We start from the raw sequence: 13,434 nt of genomic DNA on the forward strand, positions 1-13,434 counted from the left end.
TTTTGAGACAGGGTCTCACTCTGGCCCAGCCTGGAGTGCACTGGTATGATCATAGCTTGCTGCAGCTTGGATCTGTTGGGCTCGAGTGATCCTTCAGCCTCAGCCCCCTGAGTAGCTGGGATTACAGGTGTAATCCCAGGTGTGGTACCACCACACCTGGCTAGTTTTTTAAACTTTTTGTAGAGACAGCATCTTGCTGTGTTGCTCAGGCTCATCTCAAACTCCTGGGCTCAAGTGATCCTCCCACCTCAGCCTCCCAAAGTGTTGGGATTACGGGCATGAGCCACTGCACCCTGCCAAGTTTGCTCCCTCCCACCAAGTTTGCTTTTTAAATATGGGTTTCATGCTTGTTGTTGGCTTCCCTTCGCTGTGAGGGCAGGGCCTTGTCTGCCCTGTTCCCTGCCATGTCCAACCACCTAGACTTGTGCCTGGCACTCAGCAGGTGCTAGTTAAGGTCTGCCGAGCAAATGAAAGCATATGTGAATGAAGGGTAGGCTTCTTTGCTCCCCTCCCAACAGTAGGGAAAGAGCCATTTTCTTTCTTAGGATCTGCTATGTGCCAGACATTTGTTCTCTTTAATATAACCCATCACTCTGAAGATTGCAGCTATGGCCTCATTCTATTATGTTTTATTAATTCATTCATTCTTTTTTGAGGCAGGGTCCCACTCTGTCAACCAGGTTGGAGTGCAGTGGCGCAATCGTAGCTCACTGCAGCCTTGAACTCCTGGGCTCAAGCCATCCCCTCACCTCATCCTCTCTAGTAGCTGGGACTACAAGTATGTACCACTATACCTGGCTAATTTTTGTTTTTTTTTTTTGAGACAGAGTTTCATTCATGTTGCCCAGGCTGGAGTGCAATGGTGTGATCTTGGCTCACCACTGCCTCCACCTCCTGGGTTCAAACAATTCTCCTGTCTCAGCCTCCCGAGTAGCTGGAATTACAGGCATGAGCCACCATGCCTGGCTAATTTTGTATGTTTAGTAGAGGCAGGGTTTCTCCATGTTGGTCAAGCTGGTCTTGAACTCCCGACCTCAGGTGATCCACCCACCTTGGCCTCCCAAAGTGCTGAGATTACAGATGTGAGCTACCATGCCCAGCCTTTTTTTTTTTTTTTTTTAGACAGGGTCTTGCCCTGTCACCCAGGCTGGAGTGCAGTGGCACGATCTCAGTTCACTGCAACCTCCACCTCCCAGGTTCAAGAGATTCTCCTGCCTCAGCCTCCCAAGTAGCCATGATTACAGACATGCGCCACCATGCCTGGCTAATTTTCATATGTTTTAGTAGAGATGGAGTTTTGCCATGTTGGCTAGGCTGGTCTCGAATTCCTGACCTCAAGTGATCCGCCCACTTTGGCCTCCCAAAGTGCTGGGATTACAGGCATAAGCCACTGCACCTGGACAATTTTTGTATTTTTTGTAGAGATGTGGTCTTGCTGTGTTGCCCAGGCTGGTCTGGAACTCCTAGGCTCAAGCACTCCTCCTTCCTCAGCTTCCCAAAGTGTTGGGATTGCAGGTGTGTGTCACTGCACCCTGCCGTCCTTATTTAGATGGGGACATGATCCCAGAGCCAGTGAGTGGCCCACTGGAGCAACCTGAGCCCCAGCCCATGGCCCGCCCCCTTTGGAGTCTTCCCTGCCTTTCATCCAGAGGTGGTTCTGGTGTTTGAGAGCTTGGACGAGCAATTGGAATACTCCTAAGTACCCCCAGCCCTGTCTTGGGCTGCTGTTGCTCAGGGATGGCATTAGCGACAACACAGGCAGGGCTCCTGTTGTGTTTCTGCACACCTTGCTGGCAGACGTTCATCTCACTGGGCTGCTCCTTGCTGATGGGGAGATCTGGGTCCTTGATGTAGGGCACGTCTTTTTTACTTTTTAAAATTTACTGAAGTGCACCTATGACCTATGAGTCATCAGTGTGTGGCTTAATGAATTACCATACAGTGAACATGCCTGCAGCTGTTCACCCAGAAGCTGGCAGGCCTCCCGCAATTACCATGCTCTTTATCTCCCCAAAGGTGCCCCGTCTGCATTTCTCCACGGGTCGTACGCCGGTGGGCCCTTGTGCCTGGCTTCACACCACATCACTTCTGAGAGTCGTTCGTGTTGCCTGTAGCAGCGGGTCATTCTTTTTATGCTGTGTGGTGTCCACCATAGGAACCTACGACAGCCTGGGGCTGCATCCACAGCCTTTACTAGTATTCCTGGTGAAGCAGAGTCACGTCACGGGCATCTGGCCCAATCTGTTCAAATCATTCTAAATGTTTGCACCTGTTATGTTCTGTGCCTCAGGCCACACCTCAATCACCCCGAACTCCCTGCAGAAGTATCTGTTGTCTGTCCCCTGAGAGTCCTCTAACTCAAGAGTCTTGGTTTTCTGGCCAGACCATCAGTCCCCCAACCCCAGAGTGGCTACCAGGATCCCAGACCACCAGCTCTCCTGTCTTCCAGACTAGACTCTATCTGTCATGCTCAGAGTATCATGTGGGCTCCTGGCTTTTGGGCCCACCCTGTCCCAGCTTCACCCTGCAGCCTGGCTATTGCAGACACAGCTCGCCCTGCACCTCTGTGGTACAGCCTCTTCCCCAATGCCTGTCTTCACTTGGAGACGTCCTGTGCATCTCCTAGGAACAGTTCAGTGTCCCCTCCACGTGTGTCTGCGGTAGCAGAGGGAGTCAAGGGCCAGAGAGTGCAACTGAGGAGGGCATGGTGCCCAGCTCTGGCCCTTAGCAGTGCTGTGGCCTCACATGAGTCCGTGGCCTCTGAGTTCTGCATGGTGTGGTGGGTCGGAACCACAGCTGACCACTACCAAGAACTCTTCGTGTGTGTGCCTTGTTTGAGGCACTTGGTATCACCACAGCCCACTTGTTACCCCCATTCCGTGGGGGGGACACAGGCACGGAAAGGACAGGAAGGAAGGGGCAGGGCTGGGCTGTGAACCCAGAGGCTGTGCCCTCACCCACGCTGCTCTCATGGGCCCTCAGGACTGAAAGGAGCCAAGTGGCTATGCCTTGCACATGGAGATGCTCAGCTGAGGGGGTGGCTTTCTTATTGTTTGCAGGTGGTGAAATAGAGCCTGAAATGGGGGACTGGGCCCCTGCCTGGGGGATTGGGTCATGACCTGTGTGGAGCTCCACACTGAGCTGCACTGGGTGGGGATGGTGGTTTATAGGGGTGCTCTGTGCAGCCCTCCTAATTTTGCCCTGGGAGTCCCAGGTCCAGAGGAAGGAGGACAGTGGCCCAGGCCACACAGCCCCTGCACAGCTCTCACTCCCCTAGGGCTGGCTGCTGGCAGGATGGACACCCTGGAGGAGGCAACTTGGGCCAATGGGAGCACAGCGCTGCCCCCACCCCTGGCACCAAACATCAGTGTACCTCATCGCTGCCTGCTACTGCTCTACGAAGACATTGGCACCTCCAGGTGGGGCAGTCATAACACTGGCAGGCTCGCTGAGTGTCAGTGGCTTTTTCTGGTGTGTGGGGAGGTGGTGAGGGTGGACCAGATTGTGTGCTACAGATGGGGGTGCATATGTGGCCTTACTAGTGAACCAGTTCCTGTGCGTGTCTGCCAGGGTCCGGTACTGGGACCTCATGCTGCTCATCCCCAATGTGCTCTTCCTCATCTTCCTGCTCTGGAAGCTTCCATCTGCTCGGGCCAAGATCCGCATCACCTCCAGCCCCATTTTTATCACCTTCTACATTCTGGTAAGTTCACTGCAGTTGACAGAAAAGCCAGCTCCAACTGGCTTAAATAAAAAGGGAATTAACTGCTTCTATAATGAAAATGAGCTTCAGATATGACTGGATCCAGGCAGTTAGATGATGTCATTAGGATCTGTTTCTGCATCTTGGCTCTCTTTGGGACTTAACTTGTATGAATTCTTCCCATATGGTGTCAAAGATGGCCAAGAGCAGCTTTGAGCTGACATCCTGCCTCTACAACTCAGGTAGACAGTGCTTGTTTTCTGATAGTGTAGACTCGGGATTTCCTCTGACTGGCCCACCTATGATGCTCATCCCTGAGCCAAGCTCTGTGGCTAGAGCAAGGAGAGGGGCACTGTGAAGCTGGGAGGACAGCATCAGCTCAGCCGGACCATATGGACTGAGGGAGGTGGTCCCTACGACAGAATTGGGGAGCTGGTACTAGAGGGGAGGGGAATAAATGCTGGGTGGGGAAAAATGCCCACTGTATCCTCCATCCATTCGTTCCTCACATGTCCATTCTGTGAAACCTCTTTGGAGAAGACGTCTTACTTGCTGGGAGAGCCTGCATTCTCACCACTTGGTGGTCCTGGCACATGTTGCCTGGGGAGAGGTGTCTGGGCTGTGGTCGAGAAGGCAGCTCCAAATGTGGGCTGTCCAGGTATAGGCTCCAGGTGTGGATGGTCTGGGTGCAGGTTCCACGTACAGGCTGCAGGTCTGGGCTGTGCAGGTGTGGGCTGCAGGTGGAGGCTTCAGCTGTGGGCTATCCAGGTACAGGCTTCAGGTATGGGCTGGCTAGGTATGGGCTTCAGGTGAGGGCTATGATGTTCATGTGAGCACCTGTGAGGCCGCCTGCATAGCTGCAGCCCAGTGGGAGCTTGGCAGACAGTAGGCGTTTTGCAGTTTGTTGCTTTTGCTGCCTGCCCTGCTGACACAATTTCTCATGGCACAAAAGACAAAGTATATATGGATCTGGGCATGTGTCAGAAAACCCAACTGAGAATCATAGAAGCCGGTTTCTGACTGAGAAACTGGGAAGTTCCTGGACCTCAGGCACAGTAGGATTTTGGGGTGCAGCAGTGCTGCTGGAGCACCATCTCCATCTCCCTCTGAGCCTGGGAACTCCCCGATGGCCCTGCTCTCTTGCCATCTCCCCTTGTGGCAGCAGGGTGGCACCCATGGTGCCAGGCTTGCATGCCCTCTGCCTGCCTTTCCTGGTAGCTGCACCTCACATCCTGGGTCTCTCATGAGGCTCCCTTGGGTTCCATGCCCTTCCCTGAACCAGCCCTGAGGCCAGGGGAATGGCACACACCACTGGCCAGTGCTGCTGCATCCCGGGCCCATCCCTAAAGCCAGGAGCAGTAGGCTCAGACTCACCCAGAACCACCAAAGTGGGCATGAGGAGGGAGAGGAAGGGGATGGATACCAGGCCGGTAAGAGCCATAGATGCTGAGCAGGCACTTTTGTGAAACCTGCCAGGCCAGTGGCTTCCTCAGAGGTCTCGGCACCTCTTCTCAGTGACCTTTCCTCCAGTCCTGCATGCCTCAGAATGAAAACCAGGAATAAGATAATAACAGCAAACGTATACTTGGCCCTTCCTGGGTGCCAGGCAGGCTTCTGCTGCATCTGTTAACCCATTTGACCCAACAATCAAACTCAGTAGGTTTTGTTTCTGCCCCCATTTTATAGATGAGAAAGCTAAGATAAAGAGCCAGGAAGCAGAAGCCTGCTGCTTGTGATGTGAACCTGGCCCATCTGGCTCCACCATGCTCACCTACTAACCAGCCCAAGGCTGTTGGTGCTAGCTAGGAAACTGGGGCCCCGAGAGGGGAGGGCCAGGCCAGAGGCCACCCAGAGCAGGATTTTGCAGACTGTTAAGTCTGCAAGTCTGAGAGCCTTGCTTCCTGGAGCCCGCTCCCTGCCTCCGAGTCCCACCCTGACTTGCCCCTTCCTCCTTTCCAATCTCGGCAATCAAAGGGTCCTGTAGATGTGGGGTAGGCTTGCCACCGCTGCCAATGCAGAGGCTCTTGTTCCGACTGCCACACCACTCCCTTGCCCACCAGGTGTTCGTGGTGGCGCTCGTAGGCATTGCCCGCACCGTGGTGTCCATGACGGTGAGCACATCGGATGCTGCAACTGTTGCTGATAAGGTGCGGCTGGGCCTGCTGAGGGAGGCTGGGGAGGCCTGGCCTGGGCTGACGCTCTGCCTACTCTGCATGCAGATCCTGTGGGAGATCACCCGCTTCTTCCTGCTGGCCATCGAGCTGAGTGTGATCATCCTGGGCCTGGCCTTCGGTGTGTGTATTACTGGGTTTTTGGGCCCCAGCGATGCTCTCCCTTGCCCCTTCCTGGCTGTGGGTTGGCCCTGGCCTGGTCACAGGCTGGCTCCTGCGTACTGACCAGCACATTTCTTCCAGGCCACCTGGAGAGCAAGTCCAGCATCAAGCGGGTGCTGGCCATCACCACGGTGTTGTCCCTGGCCTATTCCGTCACCCAGGTAAGAGGGTGGGTGTGGGCAGGAGACACCAGGAGTCAGGGCACCAGGAACCCACTGCTTCTGGGCCTGGGTCAGGTTTCCAGTCTTTATCACTGTCAGAGCTCTAAAACTTTGCACTTGAGAGATCACATGAGGTACTTGTTACCGAGGCAAGTTCTGGTGTCCCTGGGAGATTTGGAACCGGTAGGCCAGGGTGCTGGGGTGGGAGGCTCAGGACTTGCCCTTTTAACAAGGAGCACAGGTAGGGACAGTGCAAGACCCCCCTGAGAAGCATGCATCTAGAGGCCCCATTCTTAGATTGGGGCCAGGGACTGCATTTTGCCCATCTCTGCCCCCTGCCCTATGTGACTCATACCAAGACTGGCCAGCTCCGGATGCTGCAATCGGGTGGGCAGGATGTGGCCAGGGAGCAGGCTGGGGCAGGTGACTTGAGGGTCAGGCCAAGAGGCTGGACTTAGTGTGGTGGAAAGCTTAGGGGACTTTGCATCGGGAAAAGCCCCTGGGAGGGAAGAGCCTTGAGATTCCCTTCATCCCTTCCTGCTTGCCCCTGCAGGGGACCCTGGAGATCCTGTACCCTGATGCCCATCTCTCAGCTGAGGACTTTAACATCTATGGCCATGGGGGCCGCCAGTTCTGGCTGGTCAGCTCCTGCTTCTTCTTCCTGGTGAGGTTCAGGCTGGGGTGGCTGGGGCCTCAGGGCCAGGCAGGGGATTGGATGCCTGGGTTCCTGGTTGTGGATCTGGGCTTGCACCCCCAGCACCTTCTCAGCCCTGCCTGTCTCCATAGGTCTACTCTCTGGTGGTCATCCTCCCCAAGACCCCGCTGAAGGAGCGCATTTCCCTGCCTTGTGAGCAGCTGGCCAGCAGCTCTGGGACAGGCGGGAGCAGGAGGGGGTCTGCTGGGCCACTGTGGCTGGGAGCGGGAGAGCCCTGGGTGAGAGGGAGGCCTAGAGGGGCCCTGGGGGATACACCAGGCTTGAAGGTGGTAGGTGCGGGAGGCAGAGCCTGGCCTGGCCGGGGCGGGAACCTCATGATTCACCCTGTCTGGCCCCCAGCTCGGAGGAGCTTCTATGTGTATGCGGGCATCCTGGCGCTGCTCAACCTGCTACAGGGGCTGGGGAGTGTGCTGCTGTGCTTGGACATCATCGAGGGGCTCTGGTACATGGGGGCGGCAGGGTGTCCACACTGTGGGGGCATGGGGAGGTGGGTGGCAGAGTGTCCACTCACTGGGGGCATGGAGAGGTGGGCAGCAGGATGTCCACCTACTGGGGGCATGGGGAGATGTGGAGGGGACAGGCTGTTACCCGCTTGGGGCATGGGGAAGTGGGGGGTGGGCAGGGCAAGGTTGTCTATCCGCTACAGGAGAGGGGTGGGTGAGGGGCAGGGCATGGCATCCACCACTGGGTACATGGGGAGGTAGGAGTCAGGGCATCCACCCACTGGGGGCATGGGGAGGTGGAGGGCAGAGTGTTGACCTACTGAGAATGTGGGAAGGTTGGGGACAGAGCATCCACTGGGTGGGGGCATGGGGAGTTGGAGGCAGAGCATCCACCACCTGGAGGGACGAAGGGAGTGGGGCGGCTAAGGGGGACAGTGTGGGACTGGGAGGCCCCGTGCTGACTTGCCTTCTCTGCAGCTGTGTAGACACCACAACCTTCCTGTACTTCAGCTTCTTCGCTCCCCTAATCTATGTGGCCTTCCTCCGTGGCTTCTTCGGGTGAGTCTGTAGCCGCCAGTGTCCCCGCGTGGCTGCCGGCGGAACTTCGCCTTCTTCCCCCACAGGTGCAAGGATTGATGCTGAGGGGCTGTGTATGCATACAATGTGCATGTGCAGAAAATACACACATGCACATGGGCACACGTATACAGATATGTACATGCAAACAGATATACGCATAACTACCCACATGTGCATGCACACATGTGCACATACGGGCATTGATGCACAGGCAGGCATAGATGCACAGGCATACACACATGCACATACACACACAACAACATATGCACATACAGACACAGACACATGCACACAAACATGCACATGCACACCCACATGCATGCATACACACGAACACACATGCGTTCGACATATACATGCATGTAGATATGTGCCATGTACACACATGCATACATATGTATGCACATTGCATATACAGTACACACAGACAGTCTTTCCGCGAGAGAGAGAGAGAGAGAGAGAGAGAGAGAGAGAAGCTATGCATATTGTTCTGCATTGCTGGGTTTTTTTTTTTTGGTGTGGGTGCGGAGTCTCACTCTGTTGCCTAGGCTGGAGTGCAGTGGTGTGATCTTAGCTCCCTGCAACTCCCTCCTCCTGGGTTCAAGTGAATCCTCTGCCTCAGTCTGCCAAGCAGATGAGACTACAGGTACATGCCACCACAACCGGTTAATTTTTTGTATTTTAGTAGAGAGGGTTTCACCGGGTTGCCCAGGCTGGTCTCGAATTCCTGAGCTCAGGCAGTCCACCCGCCTTGGCCTCCCACAGTGCTGGGATTACAGGTATGAGCCACTGTGCCAGTCAAAGTGGTTTTTATTTAATAATATATTAACTCATTCATTCACAAGCATTCATTGAGCACCTACTATGTTCCAGACACTGCTAGAACTAGAAGTTGCAAGGCCTACAGTGGATGCAAATCCCTGTCCTCATGGAGCTTGTACCCTGCTGGGAGAAGATCTAGAAGGGAGCAGGTTTTGGGGTGGGAATTCAGTGGGATTCTCTGGGAGTGGGTACACTGCTGTGTACATGTGCATCCGCAGAAGCATCCATGAGATGGGATGCTGAAGACATGGGATTGGGGGTTCTACTCTAGGCCTCTGATGTGGTTGGAATGTGGGTGCTTTGCCCTCCTTTCTCACCTGCTGGGTCTTGGGGGTAGGGGTTCAGCCTCCCACCTGAGTGAAGCTGGGAGAGGGCCAGACTGTTCCATGGCCCCATCTTGCTGCTGCACACATGATTTCTCTCCGAAGCCTCAGGCTCCTTTTTTGTAAATTGGGTGTAGTGTGTCCCCCTTGGAGAGCTGCCCTGAGGGCTGCAGGACCAGGCCAGGGTGAAGTGGGTGGCAACATGAGCAGCAGGGGTCACAGGAGTGGGAGCAGAGGCCACAGCCAAGTCTTTCCTGAGCGCTTGGGCAGGCGCTGTCAAAGGCTCATGATTTATGTTCATTCATCCTCTACACGGGGTCCACGCACCCCTTTCACCATGAGGAAGCAGGCACAGAGGCCCCCTGTCCCAGCTCACACAGCCAGGAGGAGGAGGGCTGGGTTCCAAAACAAGTCTAGATGGGCTCTGGGGTCCAGCTGACAGGCCGTCTCGGGGTGGGTAACAGGCAACTGTTGGCTGATTCCTTCCTTATCTGGTGGCCCCATCAGCCTGGAAGGAAGGCTGTTCCTGAGTCACTCATCAAGGCTCCCCTGCCCCTCTCTCCCACCCATCAGCTCGGAACCCAAGATCCTCTTTTCCTACAAATGCCAAGTGGATGAGACAGAGGAGCCGGACGTACACCTACCCCAGCCCTATGCTGTGGCCCGGCGGGAGGGCCTGGAGGCTGCAGGGGCTGCTGGGGCCTCAGCTGCCAGCTACTCGAGCACGCAGTTCGACTCTGCTGGCGGGATGGCCTACCTGGACGACATCGCTTCCATGCCTTGCCACACTGGCAGCATCAACAGCACGGACAGTGAGCGTTGGAAGGCCATCAATGCCTGAGAGTGGCTGTCAGAGCCTGCAGAGGACAGGCCAGAGAGGAGGCCAGAGGGCCCAGAGTCCCTGGGGGAGAAGGACCAGGTTGCGGGACCTTCTGTGGGCGGAAGCCCTGTGCAGCTCTGTTCCCACCGTGAGTCTGGAGGCCCCCGCCTCCCTGGGGCTCCTGATCCCCTTTGCCATCTCTGCTCTCACTGGGGACCCTCCTCCCCTTCTCACCTGCTGTCATCCTGCTCAGCCACATGGCCCAGGCTTTCCTTCCAGGGCCATGCTTGGCAAGGCTGGCCAAGGGCACCCTCATTCTCTGCACCCTTGGCACAAGGGCAGGGCTGGCTCTCCCAATGCCTCCATCCCATCATGCCTCCTCAAAGCCCATCATGGTGGATGGACTGAAGTGTGTATATTTTCTTGATCTATTTTTTAATAAAAAGGAAAAGGAACAGAAGGTGTTGATGTGGAGGTTTAGCAGGAATACCAAAACCTTTCGGAGGCTGGTTTCTCCTAGGAGCCTGAGGACTGGGTGAAGGGCTGGGAGGCTCAGGGGGCCTCTGTTTGCTCAACCAAGGAACAGTCCCCAGTAACCAAGCCCCAGGCTGGCTGCTGGGGAGGCATAGAGAAACAGGATCCCAGCCACCCCTGCTCCTGGGCTCATCTGTCCGCCCGGGGGACAGACATGAAGAGAGAGGAGAACTGTGTTTCTTCGAGCCAGCACCTGTCTCTGCTGTGTCGGAGACACACACTTTCCTTAGGCAGCTGCTTCCCTCTGCTCAGCTCCAGTAAATCTCAGAATGGACTTACCATGCCGTCTGTAAAATGGGGAGAAGACGATCTGTCCTGCAGGGGCTTTTGTAAGGACTGGAAAACAGTAAGTGCAAGTGGCTGGCATACTGTAAAGAACAATAAGGGTGGCTCTTATTTTTAGCCTCCAGAATAGTGCTTGGTGTGTAGTAGACCCTCAGCAGACAGGATGCAGGGAATGATGTTTGTCATAAGGATGGGTGTGGTTGGCTGAAAATGTGAGTAAATCAGAACAAAACACTGGGATCATGAGATGTGAGTAGGGGAGAGAGCCCCGCGTATCCCTGCCACTACCCTTGTACCTGAGTTTGGCTTTGAACTTTTTGGCAGCTGGAGTGAAAGGGAGTTGCTGCCAGTTATGTAATTCCCAGTGTTGGAGAGGAGGGTCCCACCCAGGACCCAGCCAACTGCAGGCTTCCTTCGGAGCCTGGGGAGGTCTCAGCCCCAGCTGTGAGGGCCATGAGGGTCAGGCTATTGCCTGTCTCCAAGATTAGCCTTTTTTTGGTGTGGGGAATGGGGTGCTGAGGGTACCAGTTCCAACACAGCTCATGTCTGTGGGGCAACATGTCAGGCGCGCTGGGATCCAGGACCCGGAGGGTTGGTAGTGGGCAGGGCACTACCACCTTGGTGGTATGGCCGGTGAGCTGAACTCCTGGGCTGCAGTGGGTACTGTAAGGTGCCCCTGAGTGGCACACTTTGCTGTGGCCTCTCAGCTCATGTAAAAGCCTGGTAATTTAGGGAAGGCAAGCTCACAGGGCATGCTGAGTGGGGGTTGGGGGCCAATGGGGATTTGACCATCAAATCCACATGCGGTCCAAGATGGCAAAGAGTCAGCTGAGGTTTGCTGGGTGCAGTGAAAGAGCAGAGAGGCATCAACAGAAGAAAGACCATTTTTGTTCTGTTTTTAAGTTTGTTTTTTAAAAATAGGCCATATATGTACATGGCAAAAAACAAAAAAAACAAAGGTTCATGCCATACAGGAGGGTATTTGGTGGACGATAAATTTCCCTGTGTTGCACTGAGTTTCTCTGTTCCCCACCCCTGCGAAGCACCCAGGGTCTTCATAACCTTCCAGAGCCATCCCGCGTTCACACCAACGGTGTGTATGTCATCCTTATTTCTGTAATGTTAACGTTCTGTAGCTTGCTCCAATGCATCTTGGAGGTGATTCCATGTCAAGTAGAGGACGGCTTCACTCCTGAAGCTGCATACATATGGATATATGGCAATTTATAAACCAGTTCCCTTGGGTTGGACTTTTGTTTCTGAAAGATTTTGCAACAACAAACAAGGCAACTTCAACAATCCTTGTAAATTTGCTTTGGTAACTCATGCAAGTAGAATTGCTGAAGCACACACTCTTAATTAGTTTTAATTACTCTTATTAGTCTTCTGCAGAGATTGATAGTTGTCCTCCAATATATGTTGTTGTTTTCTTCCATTGGAATAGAATCTCTGATTTTTAGCTGGATGCACAGCTATTTAGAATAAGGACTGCATTTTCCAGCCTCCTTGCAGATGTGTTCTGGCCAATGGATATGTATGCATGCATATATATCCCTATAGATAGGAGGTGGGCCCTTCTTTCCTGCTGACTGGGATGTGCTTATAAGGGCTGGAGTCTTGAACCATAGGGTAATCTGGGGAATGGAAGTTTCTCATTGCAGTGCGACAGGATAGAGAGCCCACGCCACGGACACCCTACCTTCAGATGACTTTTGGAACGTGCGAGAGAGATGAGTGGCTAGCTTGTTCAGACCACTGTTGATGTTTCTCTCACGGCTGAACCCAATCTGAGCCAACACACCCATTCAAAGAGGCTATGCTGGCTTGCATTTCTACCGGCACATTCTCACCAATGCGGTGTGCTCGTCGCATTTTCAGTCTTTCTGAAGAGCCTTGTTCAGACAACATTTCCTGTCTGATGTCTGGGTGGGAACAGGCATTAGGCAGAGGAGCGGCAGGATGCAGGGGTTCTGGAGTCTTAACACGGTCAGAGTTCACAGAGTTCACTGTATGTGGTCACAGTCCAGCCTCACCTTCCTGCTACTGCTCATGGACTGTGGACCTTGAGAAGTTCACAGCTTCTCCTTAACCCTCAGTTTCCTCATTGGTGGCATTGGGTAGCAGGTGACTGGTTGTCACCCAGTATCCATTTTTTCCTCCCTCAGTAACGGCACCCTGATGTTTGTGGGTCAGTGGAGCACCCACCTCAGAGGTGTCACCCTTGAGAATTTAGGGAAGAAGACCTTTAGGAAGGGCCCTCAGTTGCTGCCAAGCCCAGTGCCAGCCCAGGCATGGATCTGAAGCAGCGGAGCTCTGAGACCTGCACGTCCCCTGCCCAGAGCACCGGAGGATTGAACACATGGTCAGTGATGAAATGGGTTTGCCAGGGCTGCATGACAAAGTACTACAGATGGGGGCCTTCAACAACAGAGCTTTATTTTCTTACAGTTCTAGAGGCTGGAATTCCAAGATCAGGGTGTCCACTGTTGGTTTCCCTGAGGCCCCTCTCCTGCATTTGAAGTCAGCTGCCCCTTGCTGCCTCCTCGAGTGGTTTTCCCTCTGTGTGTGGGGTCCCTGCTGTCTGTCTGGGGCTGCATTTCCTCTTTTTATATGGACACCAGTCAGATTAGATTAGGACCCCCCATTGGCCTCTTTTCACCTTAATCACCTCTGTAAAAGCCAAATCTCCAAATGCAGTCCCCTGCGGAGGTGCTGG

The 13,434-nt window shown here is 54.3% G+C and overlaps 1 protein-coding gene across 3 annotated transcripts in view; it reads left to right on the top strand.

Annotated features, from left to right (window-relative positions):
* Positions 1–12,149, top strand: part of TPRA1 (transmembrane protein adipocyte associated 1) — an 18,757-nt gene extending 6,608 nt beyond the window's left edge. For 2 of the 3 annotated variants that reach the window (XM_017507495.2, XM_017507493.2), the window contains exons 2-11: positions 3,278–3,419; positions 3,571–3,703; positions 5,764–5,850; positions 5,923–5,995; positions 6,118–6,197; positions 6,751–6,861; positions 6,984–7,044; positions 7,252–7,354; positions 7,833–7,913; positions 9,653–12,149. In XM_017507495.2, coding sequence (XP_017362984.1) covers positions 3,295–3,419; positions 3,571–3,703; positions 5,764–5,850; positions 5,923–5,995; positions 6,118–6,197; positions 6,751–6,861; positions 6,984–7,044; positions 7,252–7,354; positions 7,833–7,913; positions 9,653–9,920 — 1,122 coding nt within the window. In that variant the 5' untranslated portion in view covers positions 3,278–3,294 and the 3' untranslated portion in view covers positions 9,921–12,149. The remainder of the gene's footprint in view (positions 1–3,277; positions 3,420–3,570; positions 3,704–5,763; positions 5,851–5,922; positions 5,996–6,117; positions 6,198–6,750; positions 6,862–6,983; positions 7,045–7,251; positions 7,355–7,832; positions 7,914–9,652) is intronic. The other variant, XM_017507494.2, reaches the window with a different exon arrangement.
* Positions 12,150–13,434: the final 1,285 nt, after the last annotated feature.

The sequence above is a fragment of the Cebus imitator genome, unplaced genomic scaffold (assembly GCF_001604975.1).
Source record: "Cebus imitator isolate Cc_AM_T3 unplaced genomic scaffold, Cebus_imitator-1.0 Scaffold376, whole genome shotgun sequence".
NCBI lineage: Eukaryota > Metazoa > Chordata > Mammalia > Primates > Cebidae > Cebus > Cebus imitator.